At 55.2% G+C, this 16,822-nt stretch overlaps 1 protein-coding gene and 1 long non-coding RNA gene across 3 annotated transcripts; one reads left to right on the forward strand and one right to left on the reverse strand.

Moving 5' to 3' along the window:
• Window positions 1-311: 311 nt before the first annotated feature.
• On the reverse strand, window positions 312-13,456 carry SNRPA1 (small nuclear ribonucleoprotein polypeptide A'). Of its 2 annotated transcripts, none has more exons than XM_070053320.1 (9): window positions 13,300-13,456; window positions 11,310-11,457; window positions 10,109-10,187; window positions 7,964-8,010; window positions 6,247-6,349; window positions 5,624-5,703; window positions 5,163-5,238; window positions 4,525-4,618; window positions 312-578 (listed from the first exon to the last, which is right to left on the reverse strand). In XM_070053320.1, the coding sequence occupies exons 1-9, from the start codon at window positions 13,379-13,381 to the stop codon at window positions 520-522; spliced, it is 768 nt and encodes a 255-aa protein (XP_069909421.1). In that variant the 5' UTR covers window positions 13,382-13,456; the 3' UTR covers window positions 312-519. The 2 variants fall into 2 exon arrangements, with proteins under 2 accessions (XP_069909421.1, XP_069909420.1); XM_070053319.1 differs by having other exon boundaries at window positions 4,394-4,618.
• An 891-nt stretch (window positions 13,457-14,347) lies between these two features.
• Window positions 14,348-15,471, forward strand: LOC138844530 (uncharacterized). Its single transcript, XR_011380437.1, has 3 exons — window positions 14,348-14,485; window positions 14,660-14,751; window positions 15,438-15,471. It is a non-coding gene; the product is annotated as an uncharacterized lncRNA (long non-coding RNA).
• Window positions 15,472-16,822: the final 1,351 nt, after the last annotated feature.

The raw sequence follows: 16,822 nt of genomic DNA on the forward strand, positions 1-16,822 counted from the left end.
GCAGAGGACCAAGTCCCTGGGCCATCTTCCATTTCTTTCCCAGGCGCTTAGCAGGAAGCTGGATTGGAAATGGAACAGCCGGGACTCGAACCAGTGCCCACAGGGGATGAGGACAACCCAGGCAGCAGCTTAACCTGCTGCACCACAACGCCAGCCCCAGGGATCCTGATTCGTAAGTCCCGCAGTGAGGTTGCATTTTATAAAGAATCTGGAAAAGTGAACATTTTACAGACGACAAGGAAGCCTGTCCAGGAATCCTGCCCCGTGCCAGAGCCCTTGTGCTTCACTGCAAACAAACCACAACAGGCGACTCGGCAGCACAATCAGTGGCCTTTACTTTATGATCTGTAGAAAACCGACATTCAGGCTTCAAAATTTAATTACAAAACCAGCAGCAGCAGTTTCAAGCATCAACAAAGCTGACCGGTTCCACTCTGCCGACAAACAAGGTTCTTACTCCATGTTCACCAAGCAAGACCTGGCCGGAGAGAGCCTCATCGTCATCCCACGCCGCTCTGCTCAGGATCCGTTTGTGACCGTGTCTTCCTCCATCTCTTCTTCAGCATCATCAGCGGGCCCTGAAGAAAACCATAAACCAGAAGTCACGCTAAGGCACGCTAAGTCACAGCTTCTGCACCTGACATGTGAGAGCCAGGCACGGACATGGGCAGACAGACGAGGCAGCCCTGCCTCTCGAGGCGCTCAGGCAGGGTGTCTCCTGGACAGGCACTGGGAGGCACGGCCACCTTCTAAGGAGAGGGCACAAGGGTGTCTTACAGAAGTCCAAACCTTCGTCTCTCAGCGCAGCTGACACACGTTTGTACATGGACAGAGAAAGGTCACACCTGAGTTTTATTCTTGCCACCACCACGGGCAAACAAACCGCAGCAAGCACTACAAGCCCGCTTCACTTGTTCAACAGTTACGGCCAGCGTGCGGCCAGTCACTCCTGTCCACTGCTGGGGAGATCGCGCGGTAACGGGCGCTGCTTCTACGGCTAGACCCAAAGACCCAAACCTCACTTCTAGTTGGAAACTACCAAGAAGCAAGCCCGCAAGGAAGCGCTGCTCGGCCCAGGCCTGAGACCCAGCAGTGGGCAGCAGGAGCGACTTCCCAGTCTCTTCTCCCTCCTGTGCTCCGGTTCCTATTGCAGCCCCAGCTGCCGCGTTCTGCGGGAAATCATTACGTCAGGAACCAGTCACACCACTGTCACAAAGCGCCGCTCTCAAACGGCCCCTCCCAGCTTCTGTCACCACGGAGCCCTGCGAGCCTCGCCCCATCCCACGGCTGTGGTGCGCTGCGTGGGCGCCCTCTGCCGTCCGTCTCATCTGGCCGCGTTCTCCCCGAGCGTCATTCACTACGGCCCCTTTCAAGCTCAGCTGCGCCTCATTTTTACCATGGGGCTTTTGGTCGTGCAGTTCCCTGTTCAGAAGTGTCTCTCTACCTTCGCCTAGACCAGCAGTTCTCAAACTTTTTAGTGTTAGGCCCTAGGGGCTTTTGTTTATGCATACCAGATTTATGGACACTGTTAGAAATGAAAACTGTGATCTTTTTCTTTAAAAAAAAAAAAAAAACACACTGAAACAATCTACTACATATTTTCATTAAAAATGTTATTTTCCAAAACACTGTGTGAGAAGACAAGACTATCTCAGACCCTGCACAGCTCTGTAACAGCTGACCTAACAGCACTCCAATGGGCTCTCGTGGTCCACCGGCTGTGATAGAAGCCACCCAGACATACAGCCCGAAAAGGGGGGAGCATTTTGGTAACCTTTACAGGTAATTACAGATACTCTTTTTAGACATTACACCAAAACTTGACAAACAGCAGTTTCTTCTTCTAAGATTTATTTACTTGTTTGAAAGTCAGAGCTAGAGAGGGAGAGACACAGAGACAGATCTTCCATTTGCTGGTTCACTTCCCAGATGGCCACAATGGCCAGCACTGGGCCAGGCCGAAGCCAGGAGCTTCATCTGTGTCTCCCACGTGGGTGGCAAAGGCCCAACATGGGATGCCGGCATCAAAAGCAGCAGCTTAACCCACTGCACCACACACTGGCCCAAATAGTAGTTTCTTAAAGGTCAGTTACAACGTGAAGCCCGAGGGAGCTTTGCCAACTGTCTTGCTTGAAAATGCATTCGTGTACCAGTACTGAGTAGAACTTTTACGCATGCACGGTTTTATAACATCACTTGGAAAACAGTGCTTCACTGTCTTTGCAAATACTTCCAAATACTTGGCCATTTCATCACGCAATATCAAAAAAGTCATACTGATTAATATTAGCGCTGGATTCCCCAGAAAATTCTTTAAGTGCAGTTGTCAAGGTTACAGCAGTGCACACAAGCTTTCCAAGTTTTCATTTTCGCTGGAAATCTTCAAAGCTATCATTGGCAGTAAACAGCGTAAGCGGTTTTCCGTCCTGTCTTTTTGAAGACCCTTGCTTCCCTGCTCCCACAAACGCACCAGTAGATGAAGATGTTCATCCACCCTGGGGCTGGAGCAATGTTTCATGGGTACCCAGCATGCCTGTCACCCAGTGTCCAAAGAGGGACACTCATCAAATAACTTGCATCGTTCCATGCAGGGGAAATGACAAGGCACGCCATACGTGCCCAGCAGGGAAGAACGGAGTAGCTACACCCCCATGGGCTGCTCAGGCTGAGGCATCAGTACTAATGTTAATCCACACACAAGTAACACCGCAGTGTTCTCACAGAGGTGGCGGTGACCTTGCAGACCCCTCGGGCCCAGGGATCACACAGTGAGAAGCACTGGGCTTAACAAGTGTCATTCATCATCTCGTAGTACAAACATTTATTTTCCCAGGACTTGGTCCTCAGTTTAACATTCATATCAATACTTTATGTACAAGGCCAACGCTGTGGTGCAGCGGGTAAAGCTGCCGCCTGCTGTGCTGGCATCCCATATGGGCGCTGGCTCGAGACCCAGCTGCTCCACTTCCATACAGCTCTCTGCTAAGGTGTACTAAAGCAGTAGAAGATGGCCCGAGTCCTTGGGCGCCTGCTCCCATGTGGGAGACCCAGAAGAAGCTCCTGGCTTCTGGCCTTGGATCGGCCCAGCTCTGGCTGCTGCAGCCATTGGGGGAGTGTACCAGCAATTTCTGGAAGACCTCTTTCTTTTTCTTTTTTGTTTTTGACAGACAAAGTTAGACAGTGAGAGAGAGAGAGACAGAGAGAAAGGTCTTCCTTCTGTTGGTTCAACCCCCAAATGGCTGCTACAGCTGGTGCGCTGCGCCGATCCGAAGCCAGGAGCCAGGTGCTTCCTCCTGGTCTCCCATGCGGATGCAGAGCCCAAGTACTTGGGCCGTCCTCCACTGCACTCCCGGGCCACAGCAGAGAGCTGGCCTGGAAGAGGGGCAACCAGGACAGAATCCGGCACCCTGACTGGGACTAGAACCCGGTGTGCCGGCGCCGCAAGGCGGAGGATTAGCCTAGTGAGCCGTGGCGCCGGCCTGGAAGACCTCTTTCTTTCTCTCTCTGTCTCTGCCTTTCAAATAAATAAGTAAATCTTAAAAAAAAAAAAAAAAAAAAGATACTAAGTGTCAATCAAAACAATTTTTAAGACCTGTCACAGGCGTGTACTTCTTACCTTTATGTCCCCGTGTGCAGTCTGCTGTCCGCCACACGGTAGGCGTTCGAGTGTCTGAACGGCTAACCCTCCTCAGAAACTTGTGCTGAAGCCAGGCCCGTGCTCAGCGCTCAGCGCCAGCCCTTAGCTTTGCACCCCTCCCGAGGTCGGCAGGACTGTGCCCGACTTCAGGACGAGGAAACGGGCTTGAAGACACTTGCCTAGGACGCGGCTGCCGAGGCTAAGACCTGAGCGCGGCTGCGTGGCTCAGGAGCTGTGTCCCCGACTACTGAGCGATCACCTCCGGGGGCTTCAAAAAGTTGATGGGCAATGCAGTCACCTTTTAATCCGCATTTTCCCTGTGCTTGGAGGTCCACGTTCCCACAGGTAAAGGGCCACATGGTTACCTCTACAGTTTGATTCCCTCCATGGCTATGAAATAATGCTTGCTTAAACTTGATGCAAAAAAGAATCCCCATTGTTGGGGCTGGCGTTGTGTCACAGCGAGTAAAGAGGGCCATGGTTCAAGTCCTGGCTGCTCCACTTCCGATCCACCTCCCTGCTAATAATGCTCCTGGGAACGCAGGGGAGGATGGCCCAAGTGCTTGGGTCCCGCACCCACGTGGGAGACTGGATGAAGCTCCTGGCTCCTGGTTTTGGCCTGGCCCAGCCCAGACAACTGTAGTCATGTGGGGAGTAAACCAGGAAATGGAAGATCTCTCTGTCTCTCCTTCTCTCTGTAATTCTTTCAAATAAATCAGTCTTAAATAAATAGAAAAAAAATCCCCACTGTCCTACCACTTAGCTTCCTTCTTTAGTGAGATTTCCAGGGATTTCGGACATGAGGTGACAGAGCGTCCTCGGAGGGAGCACCGCCCTGGCCGGTGCGCACTGTCTGTGGCCACACAAGGACGGAGCAGTCTTCTCACCTGGTCTGCGTTCTCTGCCAGGGATCTGCCCGGACTGCAGCAGCCCTTTCAGCCTCTCCACTTCGGCCAGGGTGGATGCGTTGGCTATAGCATTCTGGGACAGAGGACAACGGAGACAGACGGCGGGTTACAACTGACTGTCAATCACCCAGAAGACAGCTACAGAAATTCACAGCAACTTCTCAAGTTGGAACATTAAACAAATTGTATGCACACTGCAAACAACCTAGAAGCCGAGTCATACATTTCTAAAATTGGTGAATTCCTGGCTAAGTAGAGTGTCCACCTGGAATTCTATTACTGAGTAACTTAGGTGGCAACATAGAATTACGAATTCCCACTCATCACCAACAGGATTTGGTAGAAGCGGCACAGCTTTGAAAGTTAGGAAGCAAACACTGAGAGGATACCGAGGTGAAGAGCAGGTGAGCTGCCTCCACTTCGACTGGCTCATGTAGTAGTTCAAGGTAGAGTGCGGCCACATGCATGTAAGCTAGTTTTCCCTACCTAGAAATTGAGTGGAATCTCTCAGTCATGGGAAAATGCAATCTGCGACATTCAGAATGAGGTTTCTGACAGAGTTCTGGGTCCTGGTCCGCCTCGGCTCTCCCCACCCAGGCATCCCAACACTTTCTCACCTTGATTGCCTCGACATCCCCTGGAGACGGCCCACCTTTCTTTTTGTCAGCCGGCAAACCAGCCCCTGGATTAAAACTTGGGAGAGGAGAGAATGTAATTGTTAAATCCAGACCCAAAGAAGTTGCTTCTCTTACTTTCAAAAGCTTTTGAAAGTAATTCAACCAGTGTAGTATCTTATCTTTGTTAACAAGCTGATACAAGGACCCTCTCCTTCAGAAACACCACCCAGGGCATCTTCCTGGAGAAGCCAGGACGCAGGCAATCCAGGCGAGCCTGCACACTGAAACATCTGCCCGCCGGCCTGGTGGGAGTCTCGTGGTTGCACCACCAAGGGCCGTGCACTATCCGCACTCAAATGAACACCCTCTCGGCCACAGCTCTCGTTTCAGTTGGAGGAGGCAGGTGCCGGACAGAGTGTTTCTGAAGGGGAGGGAGGTGAAGTTGGACATCCGTATCTTACGTTTTGCTTCTCCTGGCAATATCCTTTGCAAGCTGTGCACCCCGTTTGCCCTTGAACATTTTCTCTGCTTCCTGACGCTCCTACAGCGACACCACACACAGAGTAATGGAATTAGCAATACCACATGCATGTAGATGCATTCCTCAGAAAACACACAAGGCAATTTTCCCGCAGCAGTCGGGGCTGGTAAAAACACCAAAAAGCCAATTTCAAATTAAAAGGACACATACTGGTCTTTTCTTCTCTGGTGAAGGTCCCTCTCCTAGTTTCAAAGAGGGGCTCACAAGGAACTAAGAAGGTTTAAAACAAACACACACACCCCCCAAAAAGAGAGAAAAATCGCCCAATGCCAGCTGCTGCAAAGTGGATCCTATCAAGGTTCCCCACTGAGACCGTGCAGCCTGTGCACCAGGTGCCCGACACTCCGCCCACTTTTCATGATCATAAAAGAGCATCAGTTCAAAGTCCTTCCATAAACACTGTTAGGAGGAAAAAGAAAACCAAACATGTTCCTCCTCCGGCTTTTTTCTTCCTTTTAATTTACAGTAATAGTAAAATGTACTGGCTTAGGCAACTTAAAAAATCAGAAACAAAGTATAGACAGACAGCTCACAACCACTTACTTTTAGCTTTACTTTCTGGAAATCCAGTACTCTGACTTGTGGAACTTTGTAAATGACATACAGTCTGTAATGCTTCTTGTTTGTTACAGGATTCCGCAGAATACTGGAGAACAGGAATAACGACACTCAGATCTCATCGCACAGCGTCCCGGAGGTCCCCGCCCCATGGAGCCTGACAGCACGGGAAAGCTCCCCACTCACACCTCAAAGCCGCACCATGGGAGTAACACTGCTGAAGGAAACGCCTTCTGCATTTGTTGTTGAAAGGTCCTTGTGACTGACTGACTGCTTAAGACCAATACAGACGCTATCAGAAAAGACTTCCTTAGTCTTAACAAATCATTTCACACCTAGAAAACATGGTACTGAGCCATAAAAAAGGATTAAGCTCTCTCTTCTGCAGAAACATAGGTGGGACTGAAGGTCTTTGTGTTAAGAGAAATAAGCCAAGCACAAAAGACAATTAGGAGACCTCACACATCATCTAAAGATCAAGTCAGTCTCAAAGAAGCTGAGCGCAGAATGAGGGCTGCCAGGGACTGGGATGGTGGCAGTGAAGGAGGGCTGGGGAGAAGCTGATGGACAACACCACACTGGGCCAGCCGGTAAATCACAGCCTGCGGCACTGGCATCCCATATGGGCACCGGTTCCCGGATGCGCCATTTCTATTTTTTAAAGATTTATTTATTTATTTGAAAGAGTTACAGAGAGAGAGAGAGAAGGAGAGGCAGAGAGAGAGAGAGAGAGACAGAGAGAGAGATCTCTTCCATACTCTGGTTCACTCCTCAAATGGCTACAATGGCTGGACCTGAGCCAATCCAAAGCCAGGAGCCAGGAGCTTCTTCCGGGTCTCCTACACGGGTGCAGGGGCCCAAGGTCTTGCGTCATCTTTCACTGCTTTCCCAGGCCACAGCAGAAAGCTGGATCCAAAGTGCAGCAGGCAGGATACGAACTGGCACCCATATGGGATGCCGGCACTACAGATGGCGGCTTTACCTGGTATGCCACGGCGCTGGGTCCCAGGGTGCTCCATTTCTGATCCAGCTTGCTGCTGATGCATCTGGGAAAGCAGCAGAAGACAGCCCAAGTGCTTGGGCCCTTGCACATATGTGGCAGACCAGGATGAAGCTCCTGGCTTTGACCTGGCCCAGCCCTGGCTGTTATGGCCATTTGAGGAGTAAACCAGAAGATAGAAGACCTCTCTCTCTCCCTCCCTTTCAAATAAACAAATATTTAAAAACAAAAACAAAAAAACCCCAAGTACTATGTTATAGTTACACAGTACAAAAAGTCAGGTATTCTATTACTGCATCAGGGTGGCTGTAGATAATACTACTAATGCACTATCTTTTTCTTAGGTTGAGAGGACAAATTTTTTGGATGTTTTCACCATAAAGAAATAATAGATGTTTGAGTATATCGAAGTGTTTGCTCTGATTTGAGCATTATACAATGTATATGTATATAAAAACATTACACAGCACCCCAGAAATATGTACAATTTTTTGTATCAGTTAAAATTTTTAAAGTATTTAAAAGAAAATATATCAAATGTAACATCTCTTGATTAGTGTAACTGTCATTCCATTCTAAATTATTTCTTTGAATTAATCAAGTGCTGTGAAATAAATTTTAAAAAATACCCCTATGATACTACCAATTTAATATGACATTTTAATAAATAATAGAATGAATTAAAAAACATCCTTCCCATACCTTAGGTACGTCAGCGATCTGAGGGAGGCCAAGGGGTCCAGGTCACCCTGTGGGGTGGAGAGCAAAGGTAAGGACAGCACGCATGCTCCCAGTGTTCTGCCGTGGGCAGGGCAGGCAGAGCGAGCAGCCGCATCGTCTTTCAGACTGCTACTGCACTAGTCCTGACCCAAAACCAGGACGTCACAGGCACTTCAGTAACTCCTACAGAATACGCCGAGTACATCTGAGCTTCTTCCTTTAAATCCAGCATCAACAGCTCTGTCTCCACGGCAGAAGAGGCCATGAAAGGTGATTTCCTACAGCAAACTCCAATGACTCAGGAGAGAAACCGCCAAAGGTGAGGTAACCCTGAGCAAGAGATTCGCACAGGGTAGTACAGCCATCTGTCTTCTAGCGCCTCCAGACGCCTGGGACCCACACAGGCCTATCACTGTGGAGGAGCGCCTTTCACCTCCGCAGTACCCCCTGCCCCCACCAAGCTCTTCAAAGAATTTCCAAGGACACGAAGCTGTACAGCTGGGGAAACAGGACCAAATTATGGGCAGAAGGCAGGGCAGTTTTTAGATCTTCCCAAACTGTCTCATAACGCAGTACCGTAAGGACAGCAAAACAAAAACCCCTATGGTCCATACCTACAAGCAACCCAGATGACAGATAGTTCTCCAAGAACCCTAACACAGGAGTGAGGGGCAGCAGCACCGCGAGCTACAAGGCCTGCGTGGCGACCACATTTGCGCAGGAAGCAGCAGAGAAGGTGAGGAGGGGGCGGCCGTGAACTTGATCGCTCCAGGACAGCCCACAGGCACTCAGCTTCACAGCAGCAGCTGCAAGACCCGCGGCCCCGTGAGCACAGGGTCTGGACCAGCCAGATGCTGGGTCCCTGCGAGACCTGCGCGGCGCGTGAGCACAGGGTCTGGACCAGCCAGATGCTGGGTCCCTGCGAGACCTGCGCGGCGCGTGAGCACAGGGTCTGGACCAGCCAGATGCTGGGTCCCTGCGAGACCTGCGCGGCGCGTGAGCACAGGGTCTGGACCAGCCAGATGCTGGGTGCCTGCAGGACAGCGCTCTCCTGAGGAGAAACTGCAGGAGGAGATCCGAGCCGAGCAAACCGGGCACGAGAGAATGAGGAACAAGGTACGGATGCAAGAGGGAGGGGAACAGAGCAGATTTCAGAGCGCAGCCTGGCAGGAAGCACGTCACAGACACCATCAGACAGCTCTCCAGCTCGGACTGGCAACCCACTGAAACAGACCCAGGAAGCAATGACGTAAGAGTGGCAACTTTCATGTCTCTCTCTAACACACACACACATCATATGAAACAGAATGACTAGGGACTGATGGGCTAAAAACACACACAAGTAGGCCAGCACTGTGGACAGCGGGTAAAGCCGCTGCCTGCAGTGCAGGCATCCCATATGGGCGCTGCATTCTCACTGCGGGGTCACGTACTCTAGAGAGAATGTCCAGGATGTGATGGGCCCGCCACGCACCAGCAAAGGCACACACAGTCCATTCCACTCCAGGAGACAGGCAAGGGAGGCAAAGGCAGGATAACCGCAAATCAAGTTAGACAACATGGACTCAGACATCCAGTGTTCAAGTGGGAAATTTAGGTTACAACGAGAACATATATGGTATCAGTTCAATTATGTAAAAGTGAAGCACACGGAGTAAGTTTTGAAAACATAAAACAGGCGGAAATCACCATGTCCGCATTCTCTCTCTCCTGCTCTCTTGGTTTCCACGTCCTTGAGGCCCGGTGTGCAGGCCACGTTCCAGCACACCTCCACGCAGAGGCCACCTGGTCAGCGCCACCACACTGGGACTACAGTTCCAGAAAATGATACAGGCTCCTCTACAACCCAGGGAGGGTAAGAGAAGCCTCCCTGGACATCAAAAGCACTAGCAATACAGAAAAAAGGTCATAAATTGGCCTACACTTGCTTTAGGCACGTCTGTCAGGGCGCCCTAACAGAATCAAAGGGAAGCCAGGGCGAGGAAAGACCCCTGCAACACTGACACCCAGAAAGGCCCAGGCACTGAATTAATTAAGCAAAGGAGGATAAGGAGAAATATTCTAGACTTCGCAAATGTTCTCTAAGAAGTATGCAGCCCTTAAACCCCTCCCCAAGATACAACTTACCAGTTCCATAAGGCTGTTGTTGGTGAGAATGAGTTCTGTGAGACAGGGCAGAGCCTGATCAAGCCCCTCACCTATACGGCTAAACAGACAGACACACTCTTAGTAAAGTGAACAACTCTACACACACCCCTGATCACAGGGTCTGACTGCAGAAGCTCCGAGACCCCTCTTGCCCTACCCCAGCTACCACTGTGGGAGAGGCGACCGAAGAGGGGACAATTCAGGCAGCTCCCTGGACTCTGCCTGGGACCCTTTCTGCTGCCACACCGGCTAGCGGAACCTGAGAAAAGGTGAGACCCCCGGGTAGGGCCTCAGCTCACTTCACTACTTCTGTGAGCAGGTGGCACAGAAACCCAAGTGCTTCTGCATTCACAGTGCAGGTACAAGACATACAACCACCCCACCAGGAAATGGCTAACCCAATAGCAGGAGGCTGGACTGGAAGTGGAGCAGGACTTGAATTCAGGCATCCTGATACGGGGTGTGTGTGTCCCAAGCAGTGCCTTAACCCGGTGCCAAGCACCCCACCACTAGTACTCTTACTGACATTCTCTACAAGTAGCCAATAAATTTTTTCCAATAAAATTTACACAGAGCTTAAGGGCTAAAACGATCCCAATTTCAGCAAATCTTCTAGAAACCAGTTTAACTGAAGAAAAGTAAAGCAGAAGGCAGGAGGTAGACATGTGATAAAAACACAATTACTGAGCTTTATAAAGCTTTTTATACAATCCCTTTGATAACTATTTTAGAAGCCAAAACATGTACAAAACAGCACACTTTTAATTAGAAATTATGAATATGTAAATATTTCTGAACATATGCAAATACGCCTAGGCCAATGTCAAAGTAACCCCTGGATCCCTGGAAAGCTGCACCCCATCTCTCATTCGAAGAAGACTGGCTCACAGGTGTGAGCCAGGCAGTTAGACACTGCGCTCCACACTCGAGCGCCCGGGTTAAACGCCCAGCTGTGGCGCCAATGCCAGCTCTGCTGCTGCTGCAGGCCCCAGGGGCTGGTGACAGCGCACGCACCCACAGCAGCCATCCGGCCGGCTCCAGCTCCCAGCTCCGGCTGGCCAGGCCTCCTGCTGCAGGAGGTGCCCGCAGAACCCTGGAATCAAGTAGGTCTACCCGGCCTCACTACAGCTTCTCAGGAGCGAGCAGCGGAGAAAAGGCCACGCTGTTCCGGCGCACTCACCATATCCTGTTGTTGTTCACCAACAACGTTTTCAGTCTTCTCAGCAGAGGAAACCCATCCAGCTTCCTGATCTCATTGTCGGAAAAATCGATAGCATCAAACTGGTCCAAGGTAGCACCCAGGTTTTCAATGACAGGAATTTTATACCCTGCGGACAGAAGGGCGGGGCGGGAGAGGCATGAACAGGACCCGAAGGGCCCTCGGGCCGCCGGCGGTGTCCAGCACCCACACCTGCCAGTGAGGAACACTGCGCGCACCCACCGCACACGAGAGCGGGCGGTCTCGAGTCCCCGGCGCCGCGAGGCTCGGCTCCAGCTGCGGACGCGCGAGGCTGACGGCAAGGACGTGCGTGAGGGGCGCCTGACGAGGCTCCGAAGAACGCTGGCGGGGCCGCCCAACGGTTCGCCTTCCGCTGCAGTAGGCCCAGGCCCTACTGTCAACGGTCCCCAACCTCTCCCACAGGCTCCCCGGACACGCTCGTGACGTCACCACAGTCCACATGCTCCCGGGGACGCTCATGACGCCACCAGAGCCCACATGCTCCCGGGGACGCTCATGACGTCACCAGTCTACAGGCTCCCCGGGACGCTCATGACGTCACCAGAGTCCACAGGCTCTCCGGACACCCTCATGACGCCACTACAGCCCTTAGGCTCCCGGGACGCGCTCATGCCGTCACCACAGCCCTTTATTTCACCTCCCCAGCGCCAATCCAGACCTGAAGGCGACGCCCTGTGAACAATTCGCCCGAAAGCCCACCGCTCTAACCGGGGCCTACTGCTGCGCTCGGTGCCCAGCGGAGGAGGGAAGGGCCGCGGCCAGGCCGTTTCCAATCCAGAGCTGCTCAGCACGGCGCGCCCACCAGACCTGGGAGCGGCCCAAGGGGCGGCTTGCTCTCGGACCGAGCCTTTCGCTACAAAATAGCAGCTCCGGGGCTTCCCCCGAAGGTCAGCGGGGAGTCCAGGCCGCGAGCACAGCCAACGGGCGCCCGCGGGCAACCTCCGGCCAGCGCCGCAGTCTCACCCCCGGGAAGCCGAGTCCGGGGCCCCCGCCCCCCATCCCCGGGAAGCCGAGTCCGGGGCCCCCGCCCCCAGAGCCCGGCCCCCGCCTCCCATCCCCGGGAAGCCGAGTCCGGGGCCCCCGCCCCCAGAGCCCGGCCCCCATCCCCTGGAAGCCGAGTCCGGGGCCCCCGTCCCCAGAGCCCGGCCCCCGCCTCCCATCCCCGGGAAGCCGAGTCCGGGCCGACGCCCCCAGAGCCCGGGAAGCCGAGCCCGGAGCCCCCGCCCCCAGAGCCCGGCCCCCATCCCCGGGAAGCAGAGTCCGGGCCCCCGCCCCCAGAGCCCGGAGCCCCCGCCCCCAGAGCCCGGCCCCCGCCTCCCATCCCCGGGAAGCCGAGTCTGAGGCCCCCGCCTCCCATCCCCGGGAAGCCGAGTCCGGGGCCCCCGCCCCCCATCCCCGGGAAGCCGAGTCCGGGGCCCCCGCCCCCAGAGCCCGGCCCCGCCCCGGGAAACCGAGCCCGGCCCCCATCCCCGGGAAGCAGAGTCTAGGCCGACGCCCCCAGAGCCCGACCTCATCCCCGGGAAGTCGAGTCCGGGGCCCCCGCCCCCCATCCCCGGGAAGCCGAGTCCGGGCCGACGCCCCCAGAGCCCGGCCCCCATCCCCGGGAAGCCGAGCCCGGCCCCCATCCCCGGGAAGCCGAGTCCGGGCCGACGCCTCTAGAGCGCCCCACGCGCCCAGGCTCGGCGAGACGGCTCCACCTCAAGGCCGCTTCCCGGAAGGGAACGATCGGGTGAGAAACCATCGGGGCCCCGCCTCCTCCCGCCCGGATCCCAGCCCAGCAGCTCCCGCCCGCCGGGGCCGCCTTCCCGCCCGCCGGGGCCGCCTTCCCGCCCGCGAGGCCCGCGCGACGCTACGCGCCGGGCCGGAAGCCAGCTCGAGGCTCCGCCGGCGGGACGGCCGCGAGGCCGCGGCGCGCGCCCCCCGCACTCACCGCGGAGGTCCAGCTCGCGGTCCCGCACGGCGTTGGTGTACTGCGCCGCCTGCTCGATCAGCTCCGCCGTCAGCTTCACCATGCTGCCGCCGCCAGCCGCCCCGCGCCGCCGCCGCCCCCGCCTGCCGCTGCCGCCGCGCGCGGAGCACACGTCCCGGCATGCCCCGCGCCGCCGCCAGGCCGCACCAATCGCAGATCGACCGCCAGCCCGAAGCAATCGAAGAGCCACGCCTCCCCGGGAGGTCGTCTCGGCCGGCGCTCCGTGCTGGCGTTGGGGACGGGCCGGGCGCGGGGTTCTCCGCCCGGGGCTTTCTGGAGTCGGGTCGGGTGGGGTGGGGTGGGGGTGGGGGGCCCCGCTTCTAGACGTCTGGGTCCGAAAGTTAGGAAAACCGGGGGAAGAGCCCCGCGGACCTCTCTCACACTAGGGCATCGCGCAGTGGGAGCGAGGGTGTGCGTGGCCGCTTGGCGCCGGCGGGGCCGGCCCCGGGAGTCAAGCCCGGGTCTGGTGGGGTTGCGGTAGGCCCGCGGGGGTCTCCCGACCTTGAGAGACTGGAAGCGTGCGTCCTGCAGCCTGCCCCGTGACGCGCGTGGCCGCCGCCGCCCTCTCCCCGCAGGCTCGGCCCGCGCCTGCAGCTCTAGATATTTGTAGTTTTTTGGATGGTACTGTAAAGGCCATTTACAGAAATTCCATTTTTAACTAACTTTTTTTTATATATATAAAAAGATTTATTTATTTGAGAGAGTCACCGAGACAGCATGAGACCTCCCATCCACTGGGTCACTCCCCAAGTGTCGGCAACGGCTGGGGCTGGTCCCATCGGAGCCAGGAGCTCCATCCAGGTCTCCCACGCGGGTGCAGGGGCCCAGGCACTGGGCCATCTTCCACTGCTTTCCCAGGCCAGAGCAGAGAGCTGGGTCGGAAGTGGAGCAGCCGGGGCTTCAGACAGCGGCTCTACCTGCTACGCCACAGTGCCAGACCCTATCTTTTTGTTCGTTTTGTTAAGATTTATTTATTTGAAAGGGAGAGACAGAGAAGGAGAGAATCTTCCATCCACTGATTCACTCCCCAAATGGCCAGAACGGCTGGGGATGGCCCAGGCCCGAGCCAGGAGCCAGGAGCTTCTTCCAGGACTCCCCCACTGGTGCAGGGAACAAGCTCTTGGCCCATCCTCTGCTGCTCTCCCAGGTGCGTTAGCAGGGAGCTGGATCGGAAGTGGAGCAGCTGGGACTCCAACCAGAGCCCACATGGGATGCAGGCGGCAGTGAAACCCACGGGACACAGCCAGCCCCTTGTATTTTACTTGCTCTTTCTTTGGCTTTTTCTTTTTGGATCCCTGTTCACACTGGCTGGGACCTGCAGCACGGCATGGAGCAGTGGTGACAGTGGACCCTCTTTGGCAGGCACCGTTTCTCAGCCAACCAAGGGGAAAGGCCCTAATCAGGCGATCGAGGGTAATGTCGCCAGGCACAGAACAAAACACAGTCGGGTAGCCCCTGCTAGGATGCCGTGAGGAGGACACAGCCACTTCCTGTGAGATTCCTGAGTCGAAACACAAGGGAACCTGACAAATCCGAATGGAGGGACTGCCCGCACACCTGGCCCCTAGCCTTGGACGCCTCCAGGTGGTGGGAGTCAAGGATCAGCGAGGGAAGGACCTTAAAGGTTCAGGGTGACTCAGTGCAACGTGTTTCCTCCCCGCAGCGTTGGCAGGGAATCACTGGGCCAAGGGTGGATGGCGGGAACACCATCTGATGGTGTCGGGGACCTTTATTTATAGGAAGCGCCCACTGAGTGTTCAGGCTCATGGGGTGTCATGTCAATGATATCGACTCAAACTGTTCAGGAAAAAGAATGTGTGCTATACTTGCAATCTTTTTATAATCTTGACTTGTGATTGTTAAAAAAAAAATAGTTCAGAGTATCCAAACTTCACTTCTAGAAAGAACCGCCAGATGGCGCTGCAGGCCACAGAGCTATTTTATTTAGCTTTTCCCCTGGTGGGTTATTTCACGTGTCTCCCTTGCTTCAGCACCCTGACAGGGGCTGAAATGAAACCATGGGTGGTTTTGTTCAGTTTGGGTATCTCTTATGAAGTTGCAAACTGAATTTTTCTTTCTGATCCATTTCTTCTGGCCAGTTTCTCAGCCTCAGCAGACTGGCGTTCCAGGCCGTCGCGTGCGTCAGCAGCAGTCTGGGAGGACAAGGATGCACATATGGGGGCCACGGGGAGGTGCCAAAGCCTCTGGGGACAAGGTCAGAAAAGCATCACCCTCTGGAACTAAAGCCAGTTTAACAGGAACACATGGTGGCTGCCACTGGCCCCGTGCAGAACCGGCTCCTGTAGCAAGCCCAGGAGGGGAGCAACCTGGCCTGTGTAGCCCAAGGCAAGCCGCGGGGCCTCCGTGAGCCAGGGTCCTGTCTGGGAAGGAATAGATCTAGGTGGTGCCCGGTCCTGACCCTTAAAATCCGTAGGCACACGCTGCCCAGCCGAGCCCTATCCCTGCCAGTCACAACAGCCCCTGTCTGTGGTCAGTCCGTCTAAACAAGGGGGTGTCCACTGTTTGGGCTTTGAGGGCAGTCATTCAGCCCAGGGCAGATTGGTCCAGCCATGGCGAAACGTTGCTCCCGAGATGGCCGTCTGGGGGCTTCTTGTAGTTGTTGCCATCTGGGACAAAAGGGGAGGTCACGTCTGACTCAGCGCCACACATGCTGGGCTGCGAGCACTCAGGGGGCAAAGCGCTCCTGTTTATCCTCGTCCGGGTCTTAGATGGTGAAGTGGTGCCCTGTGCTGGGGTCCTTAACAAGCTGCTGGGCTTTATTTCATCAGTCTCCTGGGGGAGGCTGACCCCTTCTGGCTGTTGCTCTGTCTGGGCTGCGGCACCCCGGACATGCTCACTCTCCCCTCCCTGCTCACGGTGCTGCTGGTAGACGGCTGGTGGGGCATCCGCTGACCTCTCTGCTGGTGCAGGCGTCCCTGCAGCCACATTCGGCTGCACAAGCCCAGCTACGGCGCCAGGGGAGCACCGACACAGGCAGGCTAACCGGAGTTAGCCCCGGGGGGAAGAAAGCAAGGCACAGCCAGAGCCATGAGGTCGGTGCAAGGGGTGAGGCTGGTGCCAGTTCCATGCGGGAGAGTGGTGGTCTTGTCACTCGTGTCATCACCCGCAGGTGCAGGCTATGCCAAGTGAGAAGGGCCTGCTGCAGGGCCAAGGGGGTCCAGGTGAGATTCACTGCTGGCCCCACCGCCCCTCCCCGGATCCCCAGAACAATGCCCCCCAGCCACCTCAGCAGTCCTAATTGGTGCGCTTCCTTTAGGCGCAAAGGATTTTGAGCTTCTAACCTCGCAGAGAGGCAGCCCGTGGCCCAAACAGCAGCACCTAACCCACGGGGGCAGGGGCTTCAAGCACTGTGCAGACGGCAGGCCGTGACCTGACCAATGACGCTTGGTGGCTACGGTGACAGGCTCACGGTTTGGGCCGTGGGCAGTGGCCCCGTCTCTGGGGATGGTCTAGCCCCTTCTTC

Source organism: Oryctolagus cuniculus, chromosome 12, assembly GCF_964237555.1.
Source record: "Oryctolagus cuniculus chromosome 12, mOryCun1.1, whole genome shotgun sequence".
Lineage (NCBI taxonomy): Eukaryota > Metazoa > Chordata > Mammalia > Lagomorpha > Leporidae > Oryctolagus > Oryctolagus cuniculus.

Coding starts and splice junctions, on each gene's coding strand:
- SNRPA1 (XM_070053319.1), bottom strand. CDS start 13,381: ATGGTGAAGCTGACGGCGGAGCTGATCGAGCAGGCGGCGCAGTACACC. Junction 10,188..11,309: donor GTGAACAACAACAGGATATG/GTGAGTGCGCCG, acceptor CTGTCTGTTTAG/CCGTATAGGTGAGGGGCTTG. Junction 4,619..5,162: donor GGGATGTCGAGGCAATCAAG/GTGAGAAAGTGT, acceptor CCTCTGTCCCAG/AATGCTATAGCCAACGCATC.